This window comes from Periplaneta americana, chromosome 3, assembly GCF_040183065.1.
Source record: "Periplaneta americana isolate PAMFEO1 chromosome 3, P.americana_PAMFEO1_priV1, whole genome shotgun sequence".
In the NCBI taxonomy this organism is placed as follows: domain Eukaryota; kingdom Metazoa; phylum Arthropoda; class Insecta; order Blattodea; family Blattidae; genus Periplaneta; species Periplaneta americana.
In genome coordinates this window covers 117855006-117871361 of record NC_091119.1, presented here as the reverse complement: position 1 = coordinate 117871361, position 16356 = coordinate 117855006, and the positions used below count along the sequence as shown (strand labels likewise).

Here is a 16356-nt window from a genome sequence, read left to right as displayed (position 1 = left end):
TTCATTCACACATACAGCACTAAAGGAACGAATTCAATAAACATACAACTTTAACAACAATCCACTAACGACTGGCAATAGTCACCGTTACCTCATTTTATTACTTCCGAGAAGAAGTTCGAATGTGACCTTATTTTTATTTTAAACTCTGTGCGATTGTTGTGACAACCTAATATAACTACAAAGCCAATAGCATAACACAACATTAATATTACTGGACTACTAAACTACTTACTATTATTACTAATAATAATAATGACAATAATAACAATAATAATAATAATAATAATAATAATAATAATAGTTTAATATTCCGTCTTTCAGGTGTCTAGAACAGGGATGTAAATCTGTGCTAAAATTGAAGCACACATCATAAGCTGGAACACGTAACTCATCCCTTCCCTGCAATCCTCGCTTCATTGTATGGTAGGGGGAGAAGAGAAGAGAGAACATTATTTGCCAAATGTCACAGAAACGTCATTGAAGGCTCCAGCCTTGTGGATGAGGGAACGAACTCTTTCCCTATCCTTCCACCACTTTTCCTCTACATTGCATACATTGCCGACTAGCTACATATTACACTAGTCAGACTTCAGGTGCATACACACAATTGAATATCCCTCCGGAATAAGGGTATATGGTACATGGTTTCCCTCTGCAATTAGACTTCTATTCCAGAAGAGTATTCAGTTGTTCTTCCTCTGACGCATATCGTCAAGTGATATGTACTACCTGATAATAGATAGAAACTAATTAATGACGTTCAATTACACAAAACAAGAACATGTACAATTAGGCGTACAGTAACATAAAACAAAAAAGATAATGCAAAAACATTTAAAATTTTAAATCTGTTTACTATTAAACAAAGCTTAACATCTATAAGTGAAAGCCTCAGGAATCTTCTATGCCACATCAATAAATTTAAGAATGCAGTTATATTGTCAGACTCCAAAGCAGCTATTCTATCAATCGTCTCTAAACACTCACCTTCATCTCAAACAGCAGAAATAACTAAAATTCTCTCTCAATTAATATCACTCAATAAAAGAATTGTATTCCAATGGATACCATCCCATTGTGGAATCCTGGGAAACGAGAATGCGGATGCTTTAACAAAGAAGGGCAGCACTGCTACTTACAGCCTGTTACTAAATCTACGTATTACGCTGTGAAAAGATTTATTAAATCTACATACTTAGACTTCAACAAACAAAATTTGATAACACAGTATCAAGGGAAAAAATGGAACTCTGCATCATAATCCACAGTTAATTCCCGATTTACCACGAAAATCGTCTGTAGCTGCATTTAGATTGGCAACAGGCCATGATTGTTTGGCCAAACACCTGCATAGAATTGGAATATATCAGTCCCCTAACTGCCCATTGTGCAACTCAAACCAAGAAATGGATTTGGAACACTTCAAAATCTGTGCTTCAGTGGCTGACCATGATAATATCTTTGAAAAATATTAGAGTGCAAGAGGTCAAATGATTTTATTGTCAAATGCCTGGCATTAGAAAACAACAACAACATATCTATATTAACCTATTAATCTACAGTAAGTAACTAAACGAAAAAGGACAACTAATAATGTAGACAAGAAATACAATTATAAATGATTAGAAAAAGACTGTAATCGACACTTCTAACTTAATTTTAAATTTCGATAATGTCTGGCAATAACTGATGTCACTAGCTAGGGAATTCCAAAGATAAGGTAATGATACTGTGTAGGAGGATGAATACAGGGTGTTTCCGAGGTGGTTTACAAACTTTCAGGGATGTTGGCGAAGGGCACATGTATCAATTTGAGATAAGGAACCATGGTCCGGAAATGACTGAGTCGAAAGTTATAAGCAAAAATAGTTGTGTGGAAATGGAATTGTAATTTGGCCCTCCTTCCCTTAACCTTTGGAACAGTCGTGGAAAGATGGTATGGGCCGGATGTCTCCTACATGGGTACTTGGCCCGATACAATCTGTGAGCTTGTCTACTGTTCCCATTGGCTCAGCCGTATTCGAAAATCAGGTCAGCTTATTCCGCTCTTGTGTACTCCTCCATTTCACTAGGACTGATCGACTGGACACTGCAACTTGTACACATACACTGCTGTCTACAGACGTGCATATCAGGACCGACCATGTCCATTACACATTATGCTATCTGCATTGCTTTAGTGTTGTTTCCTGTCCCCACCTCAGACAGCGCACTGAATGGAATACTGTAAGTAAACAACGTAAACTCAGATGAATACAGTATGTGTAAGATGTACAGATAAATACACATAAATAAGGTGTACAGAGGAATAAAATTATTTCATTTCCACAACTATTTTTGCTTATAACTTTCAACTCGGTCATTTCAGGACCTGGGTTCCTTATCTCAAATTGATACATGTGCCCTTCCCCATCATACCTGAAAGTTTGTAACACCACCTCGGAAACACTCTGTATAATGTCGTTCTGTGACGAGGGATAGAAAGAACTGTTTGATTCTGATTGCATACTGTTGTGAGAAACTGAAAACGTGTTGACTGAAGAAATTTTAGTTCAGGAATTGACGTTCTAAATATAAACTTCTGTATCATTCGAGACTGTCTCGAATTTTGAAGAGAAAGTCTGTAAGGAAGTATGTATTACATTCTATTTCAAATCATCTATAATTATGATTTTGTATATAATTGTTGTAAATAAGTGCATTTTAATTAATGAATACTACATAGTAACAATGCGACCATTAGTTTGAAAGAAAAGACCATATACAAAAATGATGTGCAAAAGTGAATTTGTATCAATATCGAAGAATGCTGAAAACATGTATTTGCCATAATTTCAAATCCAGATTGTTAATATATCACAAAATATGTCTACATTTTGCCCGAGAAAGTAAGAATTCTGATTTGCAGGTACTGAATGCTTCACTTGGTCTCAACAAGATACCCAATGAGACATGTGATCAGTCGTCATTGCATTATCAATCCCTCACTTACAACACCAAAGAAGCTCTGAATATTATTCATGACATGTGGGTCACTCCAGACGTCAGAACTATCCAAAGTAAGTATCAGAATATTTATGATTATCTGTGGTCAGTTTTTTTTTTCTAATCATTGACATTAATACTAACTGAATGCGTTATTGATTTTTATTTCCTGTCATTCTAAAGATCAAATTTTCAACTGATTTTAGTGTAAATTGATATGGAATGCAGCTAATATAACATTAGATTTCATGGAAGAAGCATGTTAAAACAATTTTTTTGCTGATTGCAGAAGTACTAAGAGAATCAGTGACAAAGAATATGTCGGAAAAGTTTCATATTATTCGTATGTTAAACATAACAGGGTTCCTACAGTCTGGAAAGTCATGGAAAATCAGGTAATGTCGGTGAAAAAAATTATGGTCAGTGGAGGTCTGTGAAAGCATTAAGTCATGGAAAGTCAGGGAAATGAGGAAGTTCCCCAATGATGAGAAACAGGGCAGTTAATAGAAATGAAAAAGAGGAAAGACTCGCTTTTATAAAAATAACTGAACTCTGGTAGCTTACTTGCATGTTATTAATTTTTATTGCATTGTTAATACTGTATTAATTTTTAATCATTATACATATTTTTATACAGTAAAACTTCCTTTATACGTTTTTTCTGAGGTCCTATACTTTCCAGGTTAATTTATTTCAGTTATACGTTTTTCTCACTTATACAATTGTATTTTAAATCCTGAGAGGTACGAAATTTCATTTATGCGTTCTAATTAAATTTTGCTCGAAATTAGGTTTGCCATGAAAATGTAAGAACACGAAAATACCATATTTATGTAATCGAATATAAGTTGTACACCATTTTTTACCCTAAAATCCAGAAAAAAAAAACTGGTGAATGTAATACACACCTGTGCTAAAACCCACTCAAGATTAAAATTATATTATCCAAATAGATTATAAAGGCACTCCCTTACCTCTAGCTACACATCACATTCAATATCATTTGCAGTATCAAAACTGTAACTTCCGGTCAATAGATCTGGGTTGGTGTCAGAACATTGATTGACAATGACTTTGTCATACTAATCTTTCGTCAGTAATTCGATGGTTTTTGGAGATAAGTCATAAAAGTGGGGTAGAGTTAAATGAAAATTAAACATCAGAGCCTTATTGCAAATACTTTTTGACACAGATGAAACACATCAAAAGCTATTATTCTATTGTTTTTTGTACACCCATTTGTAGAATTTAACTTGTGTATTCCTCTGGGAAACAAAACTCCACTTGCACAAAAAATTACCCGTTTTACCCGAACATCCTCGAATTATTGGTAAATTCTTTTGGTTTAATTAAAGATGTACAGTTGTTGAGAGTTGTATCCATAAAATCTCACAATAAGAAAATATTGTCATTGTAGTAGTTAAAAATATTCTTATTAGTGATTCTTGTGAAAAATGGAAAAGAAATTACGAATAGAAAGTGTGCAAAAGACGAGAAAATACGAATTCCCAGTGGCCGTTCCTGTCAGTTGTTTCCTACCATATCTCGTAACATAAATAGAGTGTTATAATTTCTTTGGTCGGGGGGAAAAGGCACATAAGTCAAAAAAGTCGATTTTTCTGTTGTACCTAATCACATAAGTGTAATATTGTTTCTAATTTTTTAAATAATAAAATTTCTTGTATCTTAAATTGAAAAGGGTCTTACTTTAACCAACATACATGAATTTCATTATTATTCTTATATTCAGTTAAGAGTAAATTAAAAAGAAAGTCTCTCCTGATAAAATAATTTTTATGACTTACGTGCCTTTTCCCGCCGACCAAAGATTTGTTCGAGTCTGAGTGTTTCACTACGAATATAAGACGCATCCTAATTTTTAAGACGACATTTTGTCAAAAAGAGATACATATTATAATCACGTAAATACGGTACAATATGTGTTCATTGTTAAGATGTGGTCTGCTTTGAAATTCGGAGCTTCCTATTCTTGTCTTCGCATGTGTTAGCTTCAGTAAATCAGTTTTGTGCCAGTGAGAGAATCAATTCAGAGAGAAGAGGGAAGTGTGTGCAGAGGTAAGAAATTAAACATTTTAAATGACGAGAATCCAGGTCCAAAGCTGTGACCGCATTGAATACAGTTATTCTAACACCTCTTCAGACTTAAAATATTTTGACAGTAGACTCAACCTAATATGACGAGAAGGTTGCTGATTAGTTTTTTTAATGTCAATAAGTGAAGAAGAAAGAGAAAGTGTGTATGTAACTGGCTTTTTTTTAATCACATATTATTAATTATTATCAATGCTATTTCAGATGTGATTAAATGTCATTTTAGTTACTACACGTTTTTCTCACTTAATTCATTTTTTCCTTCAGACCCACATAAAAACGTATAAATTAAGTTTTACTGTATATGTTTCTCAACATTAACTCTGATCATAGATAGTAATAAGTATTAGTTTATTAGCTGTGTAGTATTATTACTTTAGCTTGTTTTAACATGTATTTTGCTTATAATTATAGATTTTGAAATAAGAAAAAATTGTAAATTCACACGAGGACAACACAAGAAAGTAGACAAGTGTTTCAAATGAATACACATTTTTTGTAGTTTCTGGGGAAATTGCATAGTTAGATGGTTGGTGAATCTAAAATTTTCAACAAGTTTCTGCTTGGGATTATTGTTAAAAGTTTATTTTCTTGATTTTCCTTCAAAGATTGGTAACTGAAGGGGAGGAGGAGGCTGAAAACATGTATTACTATTGCATAGTTTAAATAAAATTTTCGGTAAGAATTTTATTAAAATTATTAGGGGGGGGGGGGAATAGAAAATTCTGTAGGAACCCCGCATAAGTTACTGATTATTCCCCAAGTTTGTAAAGAAAACTGAAAAAGACACAGTTTCTGTTTATAAAAAATTCAAAATAGGTATATATAAAGGCAGACATAATGTATGTACTGTAAAACTCTTTTTCATTGAATCTCTTAGGAGCTTTTATTTCTTCCTTAAATGCGAATTCTTCCTCAAAGGAGATTTTCGAACTGAGAAATGAAATGCTTTTAGACCATTTAGTTACATTATATTTATATATTCTTAATACCATTAAATTTACTATTAAGAAACAAAGAGCAATAAACTTTCGCAGACACAAAATATTTTTTTTTTCAAAATCATAATACCAATTTTGTACACTTTTCAATTGAGGCATTGATGCTTCCTAGTGCCACACTGATTTGTCCACACATTGTAAAAAATTGATTACAAACTTTGGAAAGGATTGGAATTTTGTTAAGACTGATTACATATTCGTAAATCTGTTCAAATGTATTTCTTAAAAACAGGATTTTCCTTAAAAGCGAAAATTAATTATGCTTCTTTATGGTAGTTCATCTGGTACTTTCGAAATAATTCTTTAAAAATGGGAATGTTAAAACAAGCTTTTAGTGTACATGGATATAAATATGAGGGTGTTCAAATTTGATTCGAACTTTTTTTTAACATTATATATGTGAGTATGTATGTATGTATTCAAGCTATCGTTCTGATGTCAGAACATAGGTACCCCTATATAGGTTTCAGTATCTATAAGGGATTTAATTATACTTATTTCCCGACAGGAACAGAGAAACAAGTGGTAAGTTCATTCCTCAAATGCCACCTAGTATGCAACTAAGGTATTACTACAAGAGAGGAGAAATTTTGTCCAGAGACTTTAATTTAGGCTTGGAAGTCTTTATTGTGCCAGAAAAATCTGATACGAGAGACACGGCTCGAGGTCCCGCATAGAGTACTTGTGCTCTAGAGTTTTGTATCCTGAAAAATCTATAAATTCTTCGATCCCAGCCAGGTTTTGACCCACAACCCTTGGGTCTAGAGAAGAGTGCTTTACCCTGAGACCATTGGGGGTGGCGAACATTATACACCATGTATATAAAATAATATCAAAATATCTAATAACATGGTCAGAATAATTGAATTATGGTTATTGTAAGATGTTAACAAAAGTTGGGAGATTTTATTCATTGGCAACAGTCATTGTTGCTTGAGCCATATATCACTTTTTCCAGTATGTCACATTTTTTCTGAAAATGGCGAATTTAGAACATAAAGTTCATTGTGTAGAATGGCTAATTCAGACTAATTCAACAACACAGATTCAAAGAAATTATAGGAAAGTCTTGAATACTCGTCATTCACCTTCTAGACGTAATATTCAGCTATGGTATGAGAAACTTAACCAAACTGGTAGCGTAGGAAAGGCAAAACCCCCAGGAAGACCGAGTGTACCTGAAGCTCAAGTTGCAGCAATACATGAAGCTTTCCAATACAGTCCAACAAAGTCTATTTGTCGTGCATGACGAGAATTACACATTTCACAATCAACTATCCACAAAGTCCTTCAGAAGCATCTTAAGCTCTTTTCTTACAAACTTCAAATTGTGCAGACTATTACAGAAGATGATAAGGTAAGAAAAATGAATTTTGCCTTGGATATGTTGTATAGAATAGATGAAGGTAACAATTTCTTGCAAAGAGTGCTGTTTTGTGATGAAGTGACATTCCATTTGTTGGGACACGTAAATCGTCATAGTGTTCGGATATGGGGATCTGAGTCTTCTCATATAGTGAAGGAACATGGGAGAGATAGTCCTAAAGTCAATGTGTGGTGTGGACTTACGTGTGATCGAATAATCGGACCATTCTTTTTCGCAAAGAAAACTGTGACATCTGGCATGTACCTAGATATGTTACAAGAATTTTTACTATCTCAAATTCCTATACTACCAAATATCTTGTTTCAACAAGATGGGGCTTCCCCGCACTGGTCTCTTCAAGTAAGACACTTCCTTGATGACTCATTTCCTGGACAATAGATCGGCAGAGATGGTCCAATCCCTTGGTCTCTGAGGTCGCCAGATTTAACACTACTAGATTTATTTTTATGAGGCTATGTAAAGGACAATGTCTATAGAACATCCGTAGCAAATCTCCAGGTCTTGTGTGTAAGAATAAGAGCTGTCATTTCTACGTTCACATGTTACGCTTCAAAAAACTTGGAACAAAATTTACTTTCGATTAGACATTGCATGGGCAACCAGAGGTGCACATGTAGAAACTGTGTAACAAAACTCACAACATCTGTTAATCTCACAAAGCAAACAGAATAAAAATATGTTCATTGGTTTCAAAATTATTGCTGTATATTCTTTTACATTATTTTATGTACACGGTGTATAACACATACAAAATTCAAATTCATTATTTTTCAGAATAATCCTTCATCTCATTGATACCATTTTGCCAGCGACTAGGGAGCTTCTTTATTGCTTGATAGAATTTCTCTATTTTGATACACAATCATTTTTGGATTTCTTTCATTACCAGGTCATTTGGTGCTGATACTCGTATTTTACATCCTGAGGTTTGTTTTCAGAAATCCAAATGGATGATAGTATCATGTGGATATGTATATATTAATGTATGAAAAGTACAGAGGAAAAATAATCTAAGTCACAACTCTCATGAGGGTGATATCATCTAATTAAGTATATTACAAACAAAGGGAAAAAATGGAACTCTCTGCATTATAATCCACAGTTAATTCCCGATTTACCACGCAAATCGTCTGTAGCTCCATTTAGATTAGCAACAGGCCATGACTGTTTGGCCAAGCACCTGCATAGAATTGGAATATATCAGTCCCCTAACTGCCCATTGTGCAACTCAAACCAAGAAATGGATTTGGAACACTTCAAAATCTGTGCTTCAGTGGCTGACCATGATAATATCTTTGAAAAATATTGGAGTGCAAGAGGTCAAATGACTTTATTGTCAGATGCCTGACATTAGAAAACAACAACATATTACTGCAAACTTTAGTGTTTTTTTTTTTTTTTTCTTATCAAAGCTGGAAAAAGAGAATTATCACAATGGATACTGTCATCCTGTTCTACTTTTTCATTAGGAGCAGCAGTATACGAATTAGAAGATATCATCCTTAAGAGAATTGTGACTTTGGTTGTTTTTCTCCTGTACTCTTCATATATATTAGGGAGATGTTGCACTACTTTTAGCCAAGGGCAGTAATTGTATCTTGTGTGATTTTGCACTTTGTGAACAGATGTTGTCAAGGAGGAGGATGATGTCTGTAGACAATTTTCCACTCCTATTATTATTATTATTATTATTATTATTATTATTATTATTATTATTAATATTATATTTTTTTAATTATTCTGCTTTGATCTTTTTTAGTGCTGGTGAATCTGATTTTTTCCATTCCTTGGTAGCAATCTTGGTTCCAGTAGTGTATTTGCATATCCAAATCTCATCTGTTGTCACAGTTCTGGTCAGGAATTCATGACCCTCTCGATTGTAATGTTGGTAGTGTTGGAAGCAAAGTTCACCTCGTCTTGATTTCTGTCCTTCAGCCAGATTTTTGAACGCTCATCTTACATGCACTTTTGGAAACTTCAGGCATTGCTGAATAATTTGCTCAGTGTAACCAATTCTGATATTTACTTTCTTGGCCAATTCCCAGGAATTATTCATCAGTTTTCAGACAAATTCAACATGTTGAATCTTTTATTATTTGACAGAAGTCATGGGATGTGCAGCATGTGGTATGATGGAAATATGGTGTGACAATCTTTAAATGAATTACACTACTTGAAAACTACCGAATAAGACAGGTTTCCTGAAACTATGCTAGAAGTCTCTATAAATTTGAGTACCACTGGTTTCTTTGGCACTGTAGAACTGGATGATAATTCACTGTGCAGCAGCAGTCAAGACGAGTATATTCTGTGTTTATCTCCTATTAGTTGACAAGACATAAAAGATGAATAGTGGAAAAATAAAAGTTTTTATAATTTTACCAAGTCTGTCTAGAACTACTATGGGTAAATAATATTGTAATCCAAAGGAAAATGAAGTCCAAATTAAATTTTAACAATTCACGTACGTCTTTCTCAATATAATCTCCATGTGCATTCATTAACTATTGCTTTGCAGATAATTCTAAAGCAATTGCTTGTTTCCCTTCAGAGACAACAGTGTGCCCAAGTTCCAACTTGAAGACTGACATAAGATCACAGATTCCAGTGATAACAGATACAAAAGTCGTTCCTTTTGATGTATACTTGGATGGAAATGAAGCCAAGAATTTAGAGAAAAATGGAGGTGACAAACTGGTTGGTCCAATCCCTAAGTTTGATATATTCAAAGATGATACAGAGACTGTGCCTCCAGTGCGCAATGTCTGTCGCAACCTGATGGACCCCAAAAAGAGTAGCTCACAAGATGTCTTCATGGATAAGTTCCAAGCACTAATGACTGAACAAGCGAAAGTCACTGATGAAAATTGTCCCATTATCAATTATGGAGATGATTTGGTTACAGAAGAAGATTGTCCTGAAGATGGATTTCACATCTATTCTAAGCCAGGGAATGCAGGTAAGTCATTGTCTACCAGCCATCTGATTCCAATGAATGTGTTTAAAATGACGTCACCTCTCTTTATCTGATTTTGAGCCCCACAATTTTCGTTTATTTTGTACTACATTTGATATCTTATTGATTTGTTTTATTTTGCACTGCAATGTTTTCTGTTTTCTTTTATAAAAACGTAGCCATGGTAGCTATATTAAAAACTTAATTGAAGAGGTGGATTCCAAACTGGCCTAAGTCCAAATGACATCTTATGAGAAAAATGACAAAAACTGGTAAAATAAATCGGATGCCTTTAGATCCATTTAAAAAAAAAACATATATTATGCAGACACTAAGTCAAAACTTAGGAGAGTCTGTTAAATAAACTTACACAGTTACATATAGGCTTGAAAATGAATTCAAACGTGAATAAAGTAAGTTGAAAAAAAAAAAAAAAAAAGGACTTAGGACACTTCGAAATTCACCCCTTCAATTATCCTTCAAAATCAATTACTCTTGTCAGATTTGAACTCATCTCAGATTATAACACTACTCAACTATTTAGTATGATTATATTAATGGTAAGCACTGATCTATTGTTATTGAATGGGATCATTCAACTATAATTTAGAACTGAAGTTACACGTGGCTATTAAGTAGTTACATTACACCTAGGTTGCACAGGTTCAAGTCTACCAAAGGATCAAAACAGGGCTTTGAAAAATTTTGTTGTGGCTCACCAATATGGAAAAAATTTTAATACTCAGCATGGTCGAACTACAAAAGCACAATTTAAAAAATCGGATTTTTTTTTTTTCAATTATCACAGACGAGCAAACGAGTGTTTTTTGAAGTCCTATTGATAAAATTTCTTGATGTGATTTCCTTTGGATTCCGAGATAACTTGTTATATATTTGAATGAGAGGGCTCCAGTCACCATTGTGACTTATCATTTAGTCACAGGCAGGATGACCACATTTCAGAAATAAAAACTGGGACACTCTTATGAAATACTAAATTGCCAAAGAAATTAGCTGTACAAACGAAATTGTATTTATTTTATTCAGAAATCGTGATATGGAAGGGTAGGATATAGGCATCTGTTGAGATAAGAATTCTAAATGACAATATTGGAAGATTTTATTTGTATAGCATTTAGTTTAACTGACAAAATTCTGGAGGCAGTTAATAAAAAATTACAAGTTGGAGGGATTTTCAGTGATTTATCCAAAGCATTTGACTTTATAAATAATAAAATGCTGCTAGATAAAGTAGATTATTATGGAATTAAAGGTGTTGCACACCAATGGTTTCACTCATATCTCATAGATAGGAAACAGAAAGTTGAAATCAATACAATTATGAAATCTGCATCGACATGGGGAACTATTAATAATGGAATTCCTCATGGTTCAATATTAGGTCCCCTACTTTTTCTAGTGTTTATAAATGATCTTTCCCCCCTAATTTTTTTTTTTAGTAGGTTATTTTACGACGCTTTATTAACATCTTCAGTTATTTAGCGTCTGAATGAGATGAAGGTGATAATGCCGGTGAAATGAAGCCGGGGTCCAACACCGAAAGTTACCCAGCATTTGCTCATATTGCGTTGAGGGAAGACCTTAGAAAAAACCTCAACCAGGTAACTTGCCCAACCGGGAATCAAACCCGGGCCACCTGGTTTCGCGGCCAGATGCGGTGACCGTTACTCCACAGGTGTGGACTTCCCCCATAATAAAAGATGTAGGTCATCCCATATTATTTGCAGATGACACAAGTATAATAATTACAGCCAATAACTCCAACACATTCCAATCTACAACAGAGGAAATTCTCTTCAAAATATGTGACTGGTTCTCAGTCAATAAATTAGTATTAAATTGTAACAAAACTAACATAATTCAATTTAAATCCTGTGCAAATTCAACCTTGCAAATTTCTAGCGCAATAATTAACAATAGATCCCTATTAGAAACAACAACAACCAAATTTCTTGTCTTAAAAATCGATAATGTGTTAAATTGGAAAAATCTTATTAAAGAAATTACCCCCAAACTAAATTCAGCTTGTTTTGCTATTAAATCTATGCAAAAGATAGTAAATATCAATACCTTAAAAACAATATACTTTGCATATTTCTACTCGATAATGAGTTTTGGAATAATATTCTGGGGAAATTCCACAGATAGTAACAGTATATTTCTATTACAAAAAAGAGTAATTAGAAAAATGGTAGGTGCCAAATCTAGGGAATTCTGTGCGACTATTTAAAAAAAAAACTACAAATAATGCCCATGGCTTGTCAGTATATCTTTTCATTAATAATCTTCCTTGTATGTATGTAATCGTGAAAACTTTGTAACTAATTCAACAGTTCATAGCATAAATACACGTCAAAAAAATGACTTTCATACTCCATCGGCAAGTCTATTGTGCTATCAAAAAGGAGTGCATTATATGGCAGTAAAAATTTTTAATAGCCTCCCTATCGATATAAAAAATGAAACTCAAAACATAAGATTATTTAGGGCCAAATTAAAGAAGTACCTAATTTCTCACGCCTTCTATTCTGTAGGTGAATTCATGACATTCAATAACACTTCATGAAATTAATACTAAAACTCTGTGTTGTACTAGTAGACTATATTGTAAATCTCGTCTGTATATATTTCATCGAGACTGTGACTATAAATTAAGACTTTATAATAGTAATAAGTTTTTTGACTTGTTCCATATTCTAGCTGTAAAGCAATGTATGAATACCATGGAATGTTAATAAATAAAATACAATACAATACAAGACTCTTGCTAATCAAGCCATTCCATGCACAGAGGAATGCCAGATTAGTAAGCGTGCCAGAGTGCTTAAAAATGTAATTAAATTTAATGTCATAACCTACGCCAACCCTCCACTTGCACAATCTGAATCGAAACTAGAACATTCCACACATGAGCAGCACTTGTATAAGTAATACAGTATAACACATGGCACCTGTACAAATTTCCCAAAGAACTATTACAGGAAAAGTGATAGGAAGTACACAAAGAGGAGGTCGGATTAGCGAGAGTATAGTATATTTACTAACAGCATAGGACTGTTTGAATTAACATTATGTTTTTGTCCTTGTCAGAACCTTGTACTATATTTCTGACAACTGTTTGGTCCGATTTTGTATCCAGGTATGAAAGTTCATACAAAATCAGAATGGGTTTTCACCATTAAAACTGCCTTAACTAACTTAAATGAAGCCCGATTCTTTTCACTATTCCAGTAAATGTTCATAAGGTTGAATATACACTCTATATTTGCATTGCTACCAGGAATGCATAACATAAACTGAACCAAGATTAAAAGGTTGTCCAGAGAAACAAATTTTTCCGCACATTTATCCACAACAAGCATCCACTTGTCAGCCATGCTCGTTTTTTCACAATTTCAGTGCATACATACTCACAGCTTCTTCTAGTTGAGTAAACTCATAAAATATAGTAAAACCTGGAAGTCTTAAGAAGTTCAAAAGGAAATAAACGAATCTGTCTTGGCCAGTACAGGTGCTCAGAGAAAGAATTTTGTGACATTTTAAGATTAGAGAATTCATAGTTCTCATGATTAAAATATAATCTCTGCAATGAATTTCTTCTTTTTCGCTTTATGAAAAGGGGAAGCGATGGTTCCATTGCCTTCCATGTAAGCCACACCACTAATCAATGTGGAATAATCAATAATTATTAGCCATTAAAAGTTTAGATCTGAACGTAAAATCAAGGACATACATAGTCTTCTACCAAATGGTAGCTCTTTCACTGCAAACCCAGCATTCGCCATTCTTTCCTATTTTCTCCCTTCCTCTTAGTCTCTACATATGCTCCATTTTACATAAAAATCGAGAACATAAAATCAAGAAAATTTTTTCAGTGACTGTCCTGATGGTGTATATATTGAAGTAACGGAATATCTAGTATACAATGGCTTCAAAATGTACTGGAAGGGAATCTGTTGCTGTCTGAATGATATTGTGACGAATATGTATTTCACAATCAATTCCAATTGGTTGTTCGTCAATTTTATCCCCCGATTTGCAAAAAAAAAAAAAAAAACAAAAAAAAAATCTTTTCTTCTTTCAGCGCCACCAAAGTTTATGTTGGTATTGTCACCTGACAACATTGGGTTTGTTCAGTAGATTGTATTTCTTCAGTATTCCCTGGGTCTACCTGAGTCTCAACAGTTTCACATATAAGATTACTGAATTCAATTATAATGTTACTTTAATTCCTATGTTAGGAACAAGGACAATAACAATTTCCAAATGTCTGTGATTGGAGGAATCAGCTTATTGTATTCTCTTCCTCACTTACTTACAAATGGCTTTGAAGGAACCTGGAGATTCATTTCCATCCTCACATAAGCCCACCATCAGTCTCTATCCTGAGTGAGATCAGTCCAGTCCCTGCATCATATCCACCTCCCTCAAATCCATTTTAATATTATCTTCCCATCTATGTCTTGGCTCCCAAAAGGTCTTTTCCCCTCAGTCTTCCAACTAACACACTATATTCCTTTCTGAATTTACCCATACGTGCTACATGCCCTGCTCATCTCAAACGTCTGGATTTAATGTTCCTAATTATGTTAGGTGAAGAATACAATGCGTGCAGTTTTGCATTGTGTAACTTTCTCTATTCTCCTGTAACTTCATCCCTCTTAGCCCCAAATATTTTCCTAAGCACCTTATTCTCGAACACAGGTAACTTCTGTTCCTCTTCAAAGTGAGAGACCAAGTTTCTCAACCATACAGAACTGGTAATATAACTGTTTTATAAATTCTAACTTTCAGCTTTTTCGAGACCAGATTGGATGATAAAATCTTCTCAACAGAATAATAACAGGCATTTCCGTTATTGATTTTGTGTTTAATTTCCTTTTGAGTGTCATTTATATTAGTTATTGTTGCTCCAAGATACTTGAATTTTTCCACCTTTTCAAAGGATAAATTATCAGTTTTTATATTTCCATTTCTTACTATTTTCTGGTTATGAGACATAATCATATACTTTGTTTTTTACTTCCAAACCTATGTCCTTACTTCCTTCAAGCAAAATTCCGTGTTTTCCCTAATTGTTCGTGGATTTTCTCCTAACATATTCACGTCATCCGCATAAACAAGCAGCTGATGTAACCTGTTCAATTCCAAACCCTCTCTGTTTTCCTGAACTATCCTAAAGCCATATTCTAGAGCAAAGTTAACACGTAAAGATGATAGTGCATCTCCTTGATTTAGCCTGCAGTGATTGGAAAAGCATCCGACAGAAGCTGGCCTATATGGACTCTGCTGTATGTTTCACTGAGACATTTTAATTAACTGAACTAGTTTCTTGAGAATAGCAAATTCTATAAGAATATTACATAAAACTTCTCTTTTAAGCGAGTCATATGCCTTTCTGAAATCTATTGTAAATTTTATTTAACTCAACAATGTAATTTTATTCTTCCAACAATAACTCTCCACACAGTAACACAGCGTTCGTTATTGCACTCCACTGACGACGACAATGACAATTCACTAGGACTATTACGAACAACAATGAACTGTTAATCTTAACTAATATTTACAAAGCACTATTTACAAATCAGAACTGTCAGTTCTTAGTTCACAGTTCTTCTAGCTCAGTCACTCGAGTTCACAGTATCTCGAACCACAGACCTTCAGAGACAGTCCACTGTACTCGAACTCAGGTCCCTCCAACTGCGGTCCACTGCACTCGAACTCAGGTCCCTCCAACTGTGGTCCACTGCACTCCAACTCAGGCCTTCAGATGCTGACACAGTTGCGGACGCACACTCGAGTCGAACTCCGGTACACAAGACTGGCTTGCTTGCTCTGGCTTACTCACTGAATGGCTGAATAAACTGAAACTGCTCAAGTTCGCTCGC

At 34.1% G+C, this 16356-nt stretch overlaps 1 protein-coding gene across 2 annotated transcripts in view; it reads left to right on the top strand.

The window, feature by feature from the left end:
• The window catches only part of LOC138696427 (uncharacterized), a 156634-nt gene that overhangs the window by 82740 nt on the left and 57538 nt on the right, over nt 1-16356 (top strand). For both annotated transcript variants that reach the window (XM_069821394.1, XM_069821393.1), the window contains exons 13-14: nt 2912-3062; nt 10040-10447. In XM_069821394.1, coding sequence (XP_069677495.1) covers nt 2912-3062; nt 10040-10447 — 559 coding nt within the window. The remainder of the gene's footprint in view (nt 1-2911; nt 3063-10039; nt 10448-16356) is intronic.